General features: G+C 41.6%; 1 protein-coding gene across 1 annotated transcript in view; it reads left to right on the top strand.

Moving 5' to 3' along the window:
* The window catches only part of KIT (KIT proto-oncogene, receptor tyrosine kinase), a 55,040-nt gene that overhangs the window by 15,684 nt on the left and 24,978 nt on the right, over positions 1 to 14,378 (top strand). Inside the window, exons 2-5 of the mRNA XM_058024135.1 lie at positions 2,476 to 2,715; positions 6,282 to 6,560; positions 8,991 to 9,127; positions 11,801 to 11,960. Of these exons, the coding sequence (XP_057880118.1) occupies positions 2,476 to 2,715; positions 6,282 to 6,560; positions 8,991 to 9,127; positions 11,801 to 11,960 (816 nt within the window). The remainder of the gene's footprint in view (positions 1 to 2,475; positions 2,716 to 6,281; positions 6,561 to 8,990; positions 9,128 to 11,800; positions 11,961 to 14,378) is intronic.

Below are 14,378 nucleotides of genomic sequence, written 5' to 3'. Positions count from 1 at the left end.
AATGAGTGTTCTCCGTGTAGCTCTGGACACTTGGAATGAAGCCACTGCTGCTGCAGCTGAGGCTGCTGCCGAAAGAGGGGGAGCACGGCTCGGGCCAGCAGGCTGCTGTGCTCATCCCACTGCCTGTGCCTGCCAGGGCTGGGAGCTGAGGCCAGGCCCAGCAGCACGTCCCCTTGGGCTGGTGAGAGAGGCTGCCCTGTGTTGGGATGAGGGCACACACACGCTGGTGTTTGCTCCATGGCAGGGCCTGTGTGACCTGCCCAGGACTGTGCTCCTCGAGACTCGGCACTGGGGCCCATCCCAGGCCAGCACCTCCCTGGCAGGCCCCCAGCTGCGACCTTGCTGGCTGCAGGCATGGAGTGATGACAGTGAAGGTTGTCCATATCTTCTGCTTTCTCAGTGCTCTCTGACTGGTCTGTTAAGCTAGTGCTGGGATAGCTACAGCACACCACACCACACTTCTGCTGTTTTATGCAGCTCATGTGATTTGTCACTTGAACTGCCCTGTGGTCTGTGGGGACCGAACAGAGTAGTCTTCAAAGAGGTGCCCATGAAGGGCCTGTATGGTTGTTCAGGAGCCCTTCTCAGAGGTCTTTGCCCTCTGTCTTCTCACATGCCACAAGTTACCCAGCTCTGAACTGAGGAGTTTGAAAATCAGAGGTCTTCTTGCCTTAACCCTGCTGTTAGGCATCTCTTTGCCCAGAGTAAAGGATTTTTCCAGCTTTCCTGTTTACCTTTCCACTGCTGGCTGGGACTTATTCTTTTGAGATCTTGGACTTACACTCTTCTTGTTTGAGCTACTGTACCACAGCTCAGACACACACCTGCATTTTGAGGTAGCAGATCTGAAATTAAAAGTTGATTTTTCTCCCTTTTCTGGCAATTTTTATTCTAGGATGGTTGTTTATGCATTCAGTCATGGAAGCATATATGCAGGATTAGTAGACCTCATGTGGAAAATTGCTTGGTGACACTGGAAGAATGAGTGCCAGTAGAGTTTGACACTGATAAATTCTAATTCCAAGGAGGGCTCCTTTCAGACTGGAAACAAACAAAGTAATTAGTCTCTGCAGGTGGTCTGGCCAGCCTTTGCTTCCTACTCTGTGGTGGATTTGTCAGGAAGAGGAGCGGTTACCTGACCTGGTCTTAATCCAGCATATACCTTAAGAGCGACTAAAGCTGTGAGATGAGTGAATTAAGTCTGGAGTGTATAACCTCATCCCAAGTAATTATCCGATTGTTTTTCCTGAACGTCTGTTGTTATCTGTGTGGGTAGGGAAATTCAGCCTCTGAATGGAGCTGCAGAGCGTGTTTTTGCGTGCAAGTAGCATTTTCACTGGCATGACTCTGCTACTACACACGGATGTTGTGCAGTCTTGTACAACTGTGTGGCGTGAGCAAACAGCACAGTTATTGTAAGCTAAGGATTACTCATAGCAATGAAGAGCTTCTCCAAAAGGGGAAGGGATTGTTACTGCAAGATCACCTCAATACTTGCCTATGTTCTTCTGATATTCAAGTAGGTCCAAAACAGTGAGAATTTATCTGGATTTTTGACTAAGAACTCCATTTTTGTAGGCTCACTAAGACTTTCAAATCATGGGTATGCTATCTCAGCAACCCCCTGATTGGCTTGCCCCAACAGTAGAGCTAAGGAAGCTTAAATGTGCATCTTTCTTTGTGTAGACAGTTGGGGAGTGGTTGGGAACAGTGAACTGGGGCTGCTAATTTTACAGAGGTTTATTTTGTGAGAGCATTTATAACATTGTGTTAGGGCGTGTTCAGTGAAAAAGAAGCTAAATAGTCAATTAGAGCAGCTTTGGTGACTGGGAGATTGGTGCCTCAGTGAAACTAATTTGGTAGCATTGGGATGGAAACTTGAAGAATAATTTGCGTGGGGTTTTTTATGTAAGAAATGTTGAATTGGCACTTCAGGTAAAGAAACAAGCAAGTATGGAAAACATTCTGATGCCTTCATTAAACTGGACACTTCTAATTCAAGAGTATGAGTGGAGCATCTGAATATATGAGAGAGCAGTTATAAAAAGATAACTGTTGAGCAAGGAAACTTTAGTTCTTGGCAACATACTGAGTAAATGACAAAGAATGATTAAAAGTGCTGCCATGTAGGATCAGACTCATATGTTCTTGAATTTAATTTTTAAAGAGCTTGGGTCTGTTCCCATTCAAAAGCCAAAACATTGCAGAAAGTGGTGCATCTGAAACTTTAGTTTCCAAAGGTTTTTTAGAGGCCAGTTTCCACCTGCACTGGTTATTTTCTCTGTGTGCCAAAGGCCTTACTAGCCAAAAGGTGTCTGTAGAATTGCAGACTTCAGCTTAATATTTTTAAGAAATAAATCCCAAAAATATTAGTTTCACATATACAGCTATAATTAATAATTTTGCTGCAGAAAAAAAAGAGAGTGTTGTATTGACAGACATTCTATTTTGTGTTTTTTTTTTTTTTTTTTCCAGGTGATGCACTGTCAGATATGGAGTCCTTACGGGTAGTGAATAAAGGGGAGGAATTAAGGCTGACGTGCAACGAGGAGGGACCTGTGACTTGGAATTTCCAGAACTCGGACCCATCAGCAAAAGCAAGGAGTTCTAATGAGAAGGAGTGGTACACCAAAAATGCAACAGTCAGAGACATAGGCACATACACATGTAGAAGCAAAGGGAGCATTGTCTCCTCTTACTATGTTTTTGTTAAAGGTAAATATCAATGAAGACATTATTTTTGCTTCCCACCTCTCCCCTCCTCCCTTCCCCCTCCCGCCTCCCTTCCACAATAAATCTTGGAGGATGGACTGAATTTGAAGTACAGTGGGAGAACACAATTTAGTAGAATAAATCTTCCTCCCTGTCCAGTAGGAAGAAACCTCATTCTCTGCTTTGCTTGCAATGGCCTTTGTCAGCAGCACAAAGTTCTAGATGAGTTCCTCTTTACATCCCCATTTGTGGTAAAGTTTATCCAAGCTCCCTTTCTAGATAAGCAACCTGATTCTGTTGCATGAGTCAATTTTATCATGAAGAAGCAAGAAATACATAAAAATGTCTTTTTAATTCTATGCCATCCATCAGTATGGAGTCATGTAAAATTTGGTCCCAGGCTTTTAATTTACTGAGGCAGTCAGCCTAAAGGATTTGTTCTTTTGAGACTGTGCTCCCAGGCCTAAGCCAGCAGACACTGATGATTCCTCTGCATTCAGCTTCTGATGTACCTTGTGACTGATCAGAAATGTCTCAGACAGAGAAAAAAGTGCTTCTGCTCTGACACATTTCTCAATCCTTTATTGCTCTTCTTTGTGCAGCGTTTTCTTCAGATTTCTTCTCTGCTGATATATGTCTACATCAGCTGCCCCCGAGCTCACAGTTTACCATGCCTGGCACTTTCCCAGAAAAATGGTTATTTTGCTTCTCCTTCACATAGCTCTGGTGGTCTTCCTAACCTGTTGATGGGAAAGAGTCCTACGGCATCATTCTTGAAGACAGTGTTCCTTGACCAGCAGGGGTTGTCTCAAAGGGCCCCCTCTGAACCCTGCTAGTCCTTTGAGAATTACTGCAAGGTTGTTCTCCAAGACAGGGAGATACCAGCATAAGAAAGCACAGCACAGCAAAGGTTATTTATGATGGAAGATGTCTGGCATAGCAGCCACACAATTTAGAGTGCTCCTTTAACTGCTCCTGAGTTCTCCAAATAGCCATGCAGCTGCCATGGATAAGTTTTCTTAACTTTCTGTTTTTCTCTGAGACTGTGACTAAAGGAAATCTGACATGTGATAAACAATCTTCACTTTACCTACCCTGATTTTTTTCCTGAAGGTTATGGTAATTATCTCAGACAGCTATGATCATAAGGATGTTTTTGCCTTCCATTGCATGAGTGACTCCTTCATGACTCCTTCACCTCAGGATTGCAGGCAGCTCTCCTGAGCATGCTGGCCACAGCATCAGTGAAGTTGTTGGCCCTAATGCAACACGTTATTATCTTTTTTCTCAGTTGTGTGCAAAATGTGCAACCTTAACTTTGACAAGTTCCTTGCAGTAAAATAAGTATGTTTGTGAGGTTGACCATCATTTTGCATCAGGCATGGTTTAATGACTTACCTCGCCTCTAAGATGCTGCCATATGCTCTGCTGCTTGTGGGGTTGCCACAAACACCCCATTATACTTTTCTGCTTGTAAAGTGGAGTGAAGAGAGAACAAGACCAAGAACCTCGATCCTACATAGTGACACCTAAAATGGTGGCATCTGTTGATATCTTGTGTTCTTCTGAACATACTAAATCCAAATTTCTTCTGTTTCTGTGACCAAGACTGACACAGCATTGACAGACTGTGGATGTGTACCTGCATCACCTTTCTCTTTTGGCAGAAAGTACCTGTGTGGTTTCTAAAAAGCATATTTTTTCCTGATCCAAGCAAGCCTAGTTCAAACTCCTGCATAAGAGATAAAAATTTCTTGGTTTTGATCTCAAGTTTTTTCAAATGGAAGCACTGATAAACGCTGTCATATCTTGTGTTGGAAACTGTTCTGCAGTATGCCCAGAAGGCAAGTGCAACCCAAGATGTCCATGGGGTAGAAGGCCATGAAAGGAAGAACATGACCATGAGCAGCCTTGTTTGTGTCTGAGTACTCTGTAGGAAGTCCTTTCATGTCTTTTCAATCTGATATCCCCTTCCAGATGGGGATTGAAGATGCAAGGGGAGCACCCTAGCAATTCTGCCTGCTCCAGTGAAGGCCTTGCCTGCAATTTCAGTTGTTAGTGAAACAGGTCTTTGTTCCCACTGTTTTCAAAAATTTCTTTCATTTTTTGGTAGTTGCTGGGAGCCACACTTTCTGCCTAATAAAGATATCTTGGTTGTGTCCATATTGGAGAAAGGGGGACTGAGTAGAAAGCAATCAGTCTGTTAGCAATTATGTCTGTTAGCAGGGACATTTAGGTGAGCACTTTTAATCCATCTTCTTGCTGCTCAGAAGTGACAGCTAGTCATAGCATTTCTTTTAAGATCTCTGTGTGCAAATGTCACATTTTGGTTCTGCTCAGAAATTATTTAGTTTTTTTTTTTCATTTCTTAGTAGTCTCCATCCTCTAATTCTAGACTGATGCTTCAAAACACGTAGTTTGTGGGGGCTTCTTGGGTGGTAACGTCAAATTCAGCTAAAGCTACACCCTCAAGCTAGGCTAGAAACCAGCCAGTAACTTCTCTGTTTGATGATGAATAACGCCTGATGTAGTGAATTGCTTCCATAAACTCCCAGGCTTCATTTTCAGTCTGGTACTTCTTGTCTTAAACCAAATGCACATTGTCCATCATCTTAAACATATTCTCTCAGTCTTCCTTGGTAAGCCATGGTTTGTTGATATATAATCATTCAAGTTGTAAGTATGTTTGCAAAAAAGAAAGAAAACTTTTCTCTCTGTTTTTGGTTTTCAAATTCATTCTACTCTGTAGAGAGGGCAGATGGAATCTCAAATAAACTTTTACTGAGTGTTTGCCATTACACATTCCTTTATTTGTGTGGTTGCCAGCTTCTTAGCATTTCAAGGTCATGACATGTCATGGGCTTCAACTTTGGTTGTAGAAGTGTTTAAAGTACTATATGTTTGTGTGTTGTGGTTGGCTGAGATGAAATGCTATGGGAAAATTACCTTGTGAAAGATTGCATTATTATTTTCCAATCAGATGTGCTGTTTGTATGCCCAGTTTTTCTTCTAAGGAGGCTAAAAATAATCTCTGCTTTCAGGGAGCGGAGAGAAAGAGAGAAGTTGTTTGCTGCTTCCTCTGGTAGCAATGTGTGTTAATTTAGATTATGTATTTTACAGAAGTGAAAACCATAATTTAGGTGCTTTTCAACTTCCATTTGCTCATAAATTTCTTTCAAATCCTCCTGTGGGCATGAAACCTTACAGCCCTGCCACTAGCTAAAAGCAAATTACTTCCAGTGGTCTGTGAAAATCTGTTTACTGTTGTGGGAATATTTTGGACCTAAACAAGGCAAAAAATGCCCTTCATCTCCAAATAAAAAAGCAATAAGATTATTTTTAGTGCACATGATTCTTTAGTGTATCTGGTATGGAATGCTACTGCACGTCTCCTGTCATGCTGCTCTTTTAGGAGAAAATTTTATGTCTCTTGGTAAACATGCATTAGGCAATACTCAGTTTTACTGGCTGAAAGTAAAACTTTCTTTGACAAGTGCCCAATTGTAGAGTTAGGGTAATCAGAAGTTCCCATGGCAGCTTTTCTGACAGATCTTTGTGTTTCTTCACAGATCCAAATGTGCTCTTCCTTGTTGATTCTCTGGTCTATGGAAAAGAAGACAGTGACATCCTGCTAGTGTGCCCACTAACAGATCCAGATGTTACAAATTTTACACTGAAAAGGTGTGATGGCAAACGTCTCCCCAAAAATATGACGTTCATTCCCAATCCCCAGAAAGGCATCGTTATAAAAAATGTGCAGAGGTCGTTCAAGGGCTGCTACCAGTGCTTGGCCAAGCACAATGGAGTTGAGAAGATATCAGAGAAGATTTTTTTGAATGTCAGACCAGGTAACACAGGATTTTTGTCTTCTTGTAGAGAACCTGATTCCTAGGAGGTATAGATAAGGGCTGTGAAGCCCCATGGCTGTCCAAAGCGAAGTGGTGAGCTCAGAAAACTTGTTTTGGGCAAATTGTGTCAGGGCACAGATTGATCTCATGACAGCTGTGCCTGGAAGGTTTGGCCATGATGAGCTTTATTTTCTGTTCCTGGTGATTTCCAGGCATTTTTTTAATCATTATAAGAAACTTAGATGGTGCTATTAAATTCTGAGGGCAAACCAGCACCCTGAGGTTTGTACAGGTTTGCACAGGCAAAATTATTTCGGTGTGTGCGTGACTCCTGTGTCTGTTGCCCACAAGTGACAGTAGCAGGAACTGATTGATGGCATTGAAGAAGAAGGATTTGGTGGATAGGCAGAGCTTATAGAAGGAGAAGGTCTTTGTCTTCATGATATTGAGTGAAGATGGTGACAACAGCAGCCGAGTGCACAGGTGATGATGGGGAATGCATTGTGGCTGAGCTGCTACATGCAGCACTAGTTTGGCAAACCTGTTGGTGGTACCCTACACTTGACCTTCCCACAGCCTGGAGAGCCCTAGGGTTGGGTGCTTTGGTGGGTTTGGAAAGCAGGACAAGCCTGATGTCTGTCCACCAGACTTCACAGGCCGGTGTTGTCTGGGCAGTTTGGAGCCCACACTTACCCTGTGTGTCATTGCTGGGCTGGGGAGATACCCAGGAGAGAAGGGGCGGGAGCAGTTCAGCCAGCCAGGCATTTGGCATTTCCTCAGGGGCCAGTAAATGAGTTTGTTCTCCGTGTAGCTCTGGACACTTGGAATGAAGCCACTGCTGCTGCAGCTGAGGCTGCTGCCGAAAGAGGGGGAGCACGGCTCGGGCCAGCAGGCTGCTGTGGTGTTTGCTCCATGGCAGGGCCTGTGTGACCTGCCCATTCTGTTTGGAGGTGGGGCAAGAGTTTGAGGAGTGAGGGCCATCTCAAGCGTGGAGTTTGCAGCGGCAAGTTTAAGTCCTTTTTTTCTGATGATTTGGAAATTCAGCATTGTCTGTCTCAGTGTTGTAGTTACTGTGCTGTAGAGTTTGGTCCTTACTGAGTTCACCAAGTAAAACTCCCACTTTCTCCTTGGCTCAACTTTTAAATGCATTGGAGATGCTTTGATGGGTAATGTTTTTGTAGGTATAACCTGGCACTCAGACCCTCAGATGTGAGCTTACAGAAAGAACTGAAGAGGTATCTGGGAAACAGGGAGCTCTGCAGGAGTACTCAGACACACAGCAGCTATGATAGCACAGGGACTGTTTATGTACAGCCCTTCTCAAAACAATGAGGGGCTTTATAGACTTAGGGCTTTTTTTTGGATGTCCAGAGATGTTTCTGGCAGATGAGAACACAGAATGCCTTCTGCACTGGCATCCTTCTGTCACTTGGGTACTGCCGAGTGCTGAGGGGGGTTTTTGTGTGAGCCTTTATATCTAAAGAGGGCAAACATGTTTCTTTGTTCTCTTCTGTAGCTTCTTACAGCAACATGAGGAAAACATTATTGTTAAAGTACAAATGGCTGAGATGTGTGGGGTTTTCCTAAGTTTTGTACAGTTTACCTAAGGTAACTACAAAAGTTATGTCAGAGGCAGAAAGAGAGTCTGGAAGACCTTGTTTAATACATGCTACAGTCTGATACATTCACAGTCTGTCTTCCTGTGTAAAAGCCCTAGAGCAAAGTTAACTGGAGTATAATAAAAGAGAAAGATTTGAAGAAAGGATAAAGAAAATCGAAAAACAAGCCATGAAAGGAACACAGGAAGAGTTGAAGAGCTGTGCAGAAACAGGACACACATAGTCCTTAGATTCACCTGACTGTTGACAAAAGACTTCCTGAAACAGAGCAGGGTACAGCTACCCCACATCTGCATGTCACCACCTGCTTCTTGGGTGACTGGGAGCCACCCCTGTGGTGCTTTCAGGCAAAAATGTGCAGAATTCCTTAAGCTGTGCCTGTCGTTCTTAGGCTCTCCATCAGGGACCTGTCAGACAGTACTTTCTGTAATGTTTTGTAATTAAAATCTGTAGTTAATGCTGGGCTGCTGTTCTTCAGTAACTGATCCTCACTGTTTTCAGTTCCGGAGTGCTACTTTTTAATCATTGTCACAAAATTAATCATCTCATTGATGGTTCAACATCATTCAGGTTTCTTAATGCGAGTTGCTATGCTCTAACAAGTATTATCTAACTTTTAAGTGTAATTTGAAGCAAAGTTGAAGCAGAAATTTGCTTGTTGTAAAGGAACAACTGTGTAATATGTTAAAAATTTTGAATACATCTCAGGGCCTTGATTTTATTGGAAAGTTAATTAATGACTGTTGATTTTTATCCCCCCTGGAAAAGCTGAGACTAATGAAAAGTAATAAACTTCTAAATTGTTTTCCAGTTCACAAAACTCTTCCTGTCGTCACCTTATCAAAAAGCTACGAGCTTCTCAAAGAAGGGGAAGAATTTGAAGTTACATGTGTAATCACGGATGTGGATAGCAGTGTAAAATCTAGTTGGATTCCTCACAGAAGTGGGGTAAGTTCCTTTAACTCATGTATCATGTGTGCCTGAGCTCAGTACACAGACTCTCTGTAGGCATTCACATGCTTGTCTTGGGTACCTGATGCTGTGTTGATTTGGATTTGTTGCATTTACAAAGATTCAGTATCCCACAGACTGGTGAGAGGGTAGCAACTCCTGTGCCCTTGAGGATGGCTGGGAGGAAAAGCATCTGCATGGGTTTCTCTTCCCAAAAAGAAATTAAAGTTAGGCATTTCAATGTGAAGTTCAGGTGACCTCTGTTGGGCTTCCTAAATACGGAAGCGTGGAGTGCCTACACATCACATTGCAATCAATGGGAGCTGCAAATATCAACACATGGACTGCAAATTACATATTCTAGTTGTTATCATTAACAGTGAAATACCTGCTAATTAGCATGGGGTTGTGCGTGACAGGAATAGTAGTAGGCATTCATAGGAATGATTAATTCATTTAAATTACATGGTGTGCCTCACTAACTGGAAAAGCTCTGAAAAATGAACCAGTGAACTGGCTTCTGTCTGCCAGTGATAGATGAAGTTACTGACTGGCATCACCAAGTTAAATTATTGAGAGGCTCAGTGCTCCAGGAGTTTGATACTGGCAGTGCAACTATTCTGCAGAAAAGGGGCAGAGTGATCCCCTTCCCTGGTAAGCCAGTGTGCTGCCAGCTGTGCCTTTGAAATGAGCAGCAGGCATTGGGTTGTTCTTGAGAATGCTTCTTGATCTTCTGGGTATACCTTGAAATTTAAATTAATTAAAAGCCCTTGTGAAGACTTTTAGTAACTCCTACCATATACTTTCCCATGCTAATTGACTGATCTTTTACTGCTAATGTTAGTGCCCAGAATACATAATTCTCAGCCCATGTATATGGAGGAGTCCTGTGGTATTTGGATAAATCACATCTCCTTGGGCACATAACAAACAGGAGTCCTGTTCCCTGGGGCTGGGCATGCTGTGCTTGGCAAATCCACCAGCTCTGGCAAAGCTGTTCCTGCTAAGTGCTCGCTGCTCCAGAATCCCACCCCACATCTCTGAATGTTGAGAAGGTCTGAGTGACATGAAGGTGGCTTGATGCGGATGCAGATCTGCTTTTGTTCCTGTGCAGGAACTTCATCTGAGAATTCATTTCTTCTCTCATTCCCCTCCCTTTCCTGTGTTACAGATTGATGAAATTGAGGCCTTCCCTTCATTTTTTGTACTCTATAACTTTTTATTTAATGTGTAAAAGCCAAAAGGAAAGTATTTTCTCAATAAGTTTGACTTTTCTGTCCTTTCTAGTATATAGTGGAGCTGCTGTCTTTGAAATACTGACTATCAAATTAAATTTTGTATTGAAAGAGAATGCAAAAATCTCATCTTTAAGTAGATTCAGAATTACATTTTGTCCTGAATGGATGAGAGAAAAAAAAACCAAAATGTTTTTACATGTATGACTGAAGTTATCACCACTTTGGAAAATTAGGAGACTGGCTATTAGCAAGCACTTCCATACTGAATACACTTTTCTTGTGATTTTTATAAGTCAGGAGGAATCAAAATTGCATTGAGAAGCTTTAATTTGTCTAGAAGCTCTTGGAACATCCAAGAATTGCAATAATTCAATTAGAAAATCATAACAAGTCCAGGTCTGCATTTGGTTTAATCAGTGTAAATTTTATCAGTCTTTCCAACCATACCAAAAGTTCTCACAGAGACTAAAGTCAGCATCTCAAAGCATTTATTTTTTCTGTGCACATGTATAGATTAAGAGAATGAAGTTTCCAGTTTCCTTTAAGATTAATAAATTTATATTGCTGTGGACCAAGAATCAGAGTGGGTACCAGTGGGAGGATGCTGTGTATAACCTGCTGCCAGCAGGACTCTCTGCAGCATGCCTGCAATCAGGAGACGCTGTGGCCTTGGAACATAGAGCAACATGGTTAAAATGAGCCCCAGGATGTTAAATTCTCTCTTGTCATTCGCTAGGAAGCATTGCAACCATTAGAGAGTTGCTGAACTTCAGGCACCATTTGAAGGGTGAACCACACTTCTGAGATGCAATGACTTCATACAAGAGCTTCAGCTTCTGAGCATTAGGAAAGTCAGGACCCAGTGGTCATTTTGCATCAAGCCCTACAGTTAGAAGTACTCTTTGTGCAAATAAAACTTCTAGTTGGTTACTCGCCCTCCTACCAATACTCACCTTAGTATTGGAAATGTGGCCAGAATGAGCTGGATCTGACCTGGGGCCCACCAGCCTTGTCATCAGGTAATGGGAATGTTTGAAGAAGCTAGAGGTCTAGTTCTTTTTGTCTTGGGTTGGTCTCCTCTATTTGGCTCTCTTGGGGCAGGTGAGCATAGTCCCAAATTCACCCCACCCCCACTCCATGTCCCTCTGCATTCTTGCCTTAGAAGAGAGCTTGAGAAGAAAAGAAAAAAAAAAAAAAAGAAAGAGGGGAGGGGATAGGGCTTAGGAGAGGACATTATCTCCTAAAGGCAGCTGATCACACACTTGTTTTGCATGGAGAGATTCTAGTGACAGGTTTGTCGTGCTGGCTTACTATTCCAGTTTAAAGTTATGAATATTAATATGGCAAAGTTATAATTACTTCTATTTTTAATTTATCTAGGAAAGATGATGCATACACAGTGTTTTAGATGTTAATTGTTTTTTACCGACAGTCTGTTACAGGCAAAAGCAGAAATTTGGGTGATTATGGATACGAAAGGAAATTAACATTGAACATCCGTTCAGTGGGAGTTAATGATTCTGGAGAATTCACATGCCAAGCACAAAACACTTTTGGAAAAACCAATGCCACAGTAACCTTGAAGGCTCTAGGTAAATACTTCTTGTAAAAATCTTAACATTTCTAAGAGCAGGAGATAAAAAGTGAGAACACTGGGGAGTCTTTCCTTCCTTCTCTCTCCTTTTCCCCAAACCTCAGCAAGTTAAGTAGGTTTTCTGTAAAGGTTATTGCTGACTGGTAAAATACGGGATAGCTCAGGAAGTTGTGGTGTGTATAACTGCTTTAATTTCCATAACCCTTTGCTAGTTTTTGGAAAGTGATACTAGAACAACCACCCAACAGTGTTTCTGTCCCTCTGGTTTGTCTCATCCTTCCTGGTTTAATCTAAAATTTCAACCAATTTTAACAAAGCAACTAATTTACCTGCTCCTGGTACTGTCCCTGTGCCCAAGTAATTTGGCAGTACAAGTGTGAAGCACATCTTCAATACCTGCCTTCCAAGCATGGGGAATCTCACTGACAGAGTGTCAGTGTGTTTTATGTAGAAACTGTAGTTCTACCTCTATTTAAAATAATGCTGTGAGCAGCATCGTGGTGCACAAAGACAGCATGAAATTGTTCGGGAGGTCATCCCCATGGTAAACCCACTATCCATCACTTCTACATTTTTTGGATCATGTCCCTAAACAGTGAGCAAACTTCCTTTCCTCCTCTTGTTTAATAACAGATGTGTGTAGAGTCTGCTATATATTAACTTGGGCGGCACACAGTGCCTTTTGAATTTTAAAGCTGCTGAAACCTGCTCATTTGATAAATTCAGTACAATTAAGGACATATTGGTATAGTTAATAAGATCATTCTGGTCTGTGTAGTTGCTACAACTGTTTCAGTTCCATTCAAGGGTGTAGTAACTAAGGGAAATGTAGCTCTGGATTCTTTTTTTCCTTTTCAAATCCGTTTTTCCTTTGCACAGACACGCACTCCAGCCACACTGCTTGTTTTGCTTTCCCTGGTAACGTAAAGAAAACAGAAGTGTTTGACCTGTGTGGGTCAGATCTTCAGCAAACAGGCAGAGGTTTGAGTGCCCTTAACCTTGCTGTGCCGGTCGAGGGGGTAGGGCTCACAATGAAAGGGATGTTTTCCTCATTTTTTTACAGGAGAGACTACATTCATATGTAAAAGAGTGAAACAGTGTGAAGTTGAAAGAAAATCTCCCCAAGGGGATCAATGTGAAAGCTTTTATTATAAGAGGAGGGAAGTTCTTCACCACAGAAATTCTTAGTACTACTACATATGCAAATGTAGCTTTAAAAAGGATTGACTTAGGAAAGTCTGGGGTTTAAAATAAAGCATGGCATTATAAAAAATAGGAAATAAAATTTTTGTTTAGTAAAATACAAAGTTTGTATTTAATAAAAAATGCCAGAGAAAAGGTGGAATCTTTCCTTTTTGAGATAGTTTTCTCTTTCCACCTTCTCAAATTTGACTTAAATAAGCTCCAACTTTTGGATACCTTTCACCATTTATTGTCAAACTGACTATATTTACCTGAACTGTGCCAGCTCCCAGGGTCCTGGGAAGTGGTGTATAGTGTGAGAGAGATCTGGGATTGCAGTATTTGCTAAATCATTGTGACATTAACATTAGCCAAAAATTTTACAAGAAATAATATGTACTTTTTGTAAAATTTCTAATTGCTTTTTCTGTTGAGTAATTTATCTAACTGTATAAGGTACTAGAACTGCATTACAGGGACTGATAACATTATAATAAAATTTTATTTGATGGGAGTTGGGTCTGATTTTGAATATAGCTTGCATAGGGAATCCTGTGTTTATACAGAAAACTGAAAAAAGCACTGCAAAGAAACTGCAACCCTTCAGTTTCCAGATTTGAAATATTTTTCTCTTTCCTAATGATGGAGACCTTTTTAGAGCATCCCTGCCTGCTGTGAATTTACTTCATCCTTTCCTCTTCAAAGCATCTGTCAAGCGCTCTGGCAGATCCATATGCTTTCACCAAGCCCCACTGGCTCTGGCTTTCCCAAGCTCGGGTGCCCAGCTGGCCACAGCAGTTTGATTACTAGAAAGTGGGAAGAAGCAGAGCTCTGAGATTGACTTTAGGTCTAAATTCAAGCTCTCAGTAAATGTGTTTCCTTGTAATTGCAATCTGCCTGTCAAACTGATGATTCCCTTATGAATTTCTGTAATAGGACTAAAAACTTGTCTTTTTAAAGTGAATCCTCAATCTGATGAGTTTATTAATGAAATTAAAACCACTACAGCAAGGATGTTGTTGGACATGATATTTTGGAACGGAACTGCGCAGTGATAAATGGTATCTGCCAAATGAAAGATTAAGACCCAGCAGCAGATGTACAGAAATGCCTTAGTTTAAGATGATTAGTATCCAGGCCTATGGACTTAGCACATTTTTCTCTAATTACAGCTTTTAATAGCTTCATTTGTAATGTTGTTCTTAATTGCACTTGACAAAGAAACCTCTAATAC

Source organism: Melospiza georgiana, chromosome 5 (genome assembly GCF_028018845.1).
Source record: "Melospiza georgiana isolate bMelGeo1 chromosome 5, bMelGeo1.pri, whole genome shotgun sequence".
NCBI lineage: Eukaryota > Metazoa > Chordata > Aves > Passeriformes > Passerellidae > Melospiza > Melospiza georgiana.
This window is presented reverse-complemented; position numbering and strand designations above follow the sequence as displayed.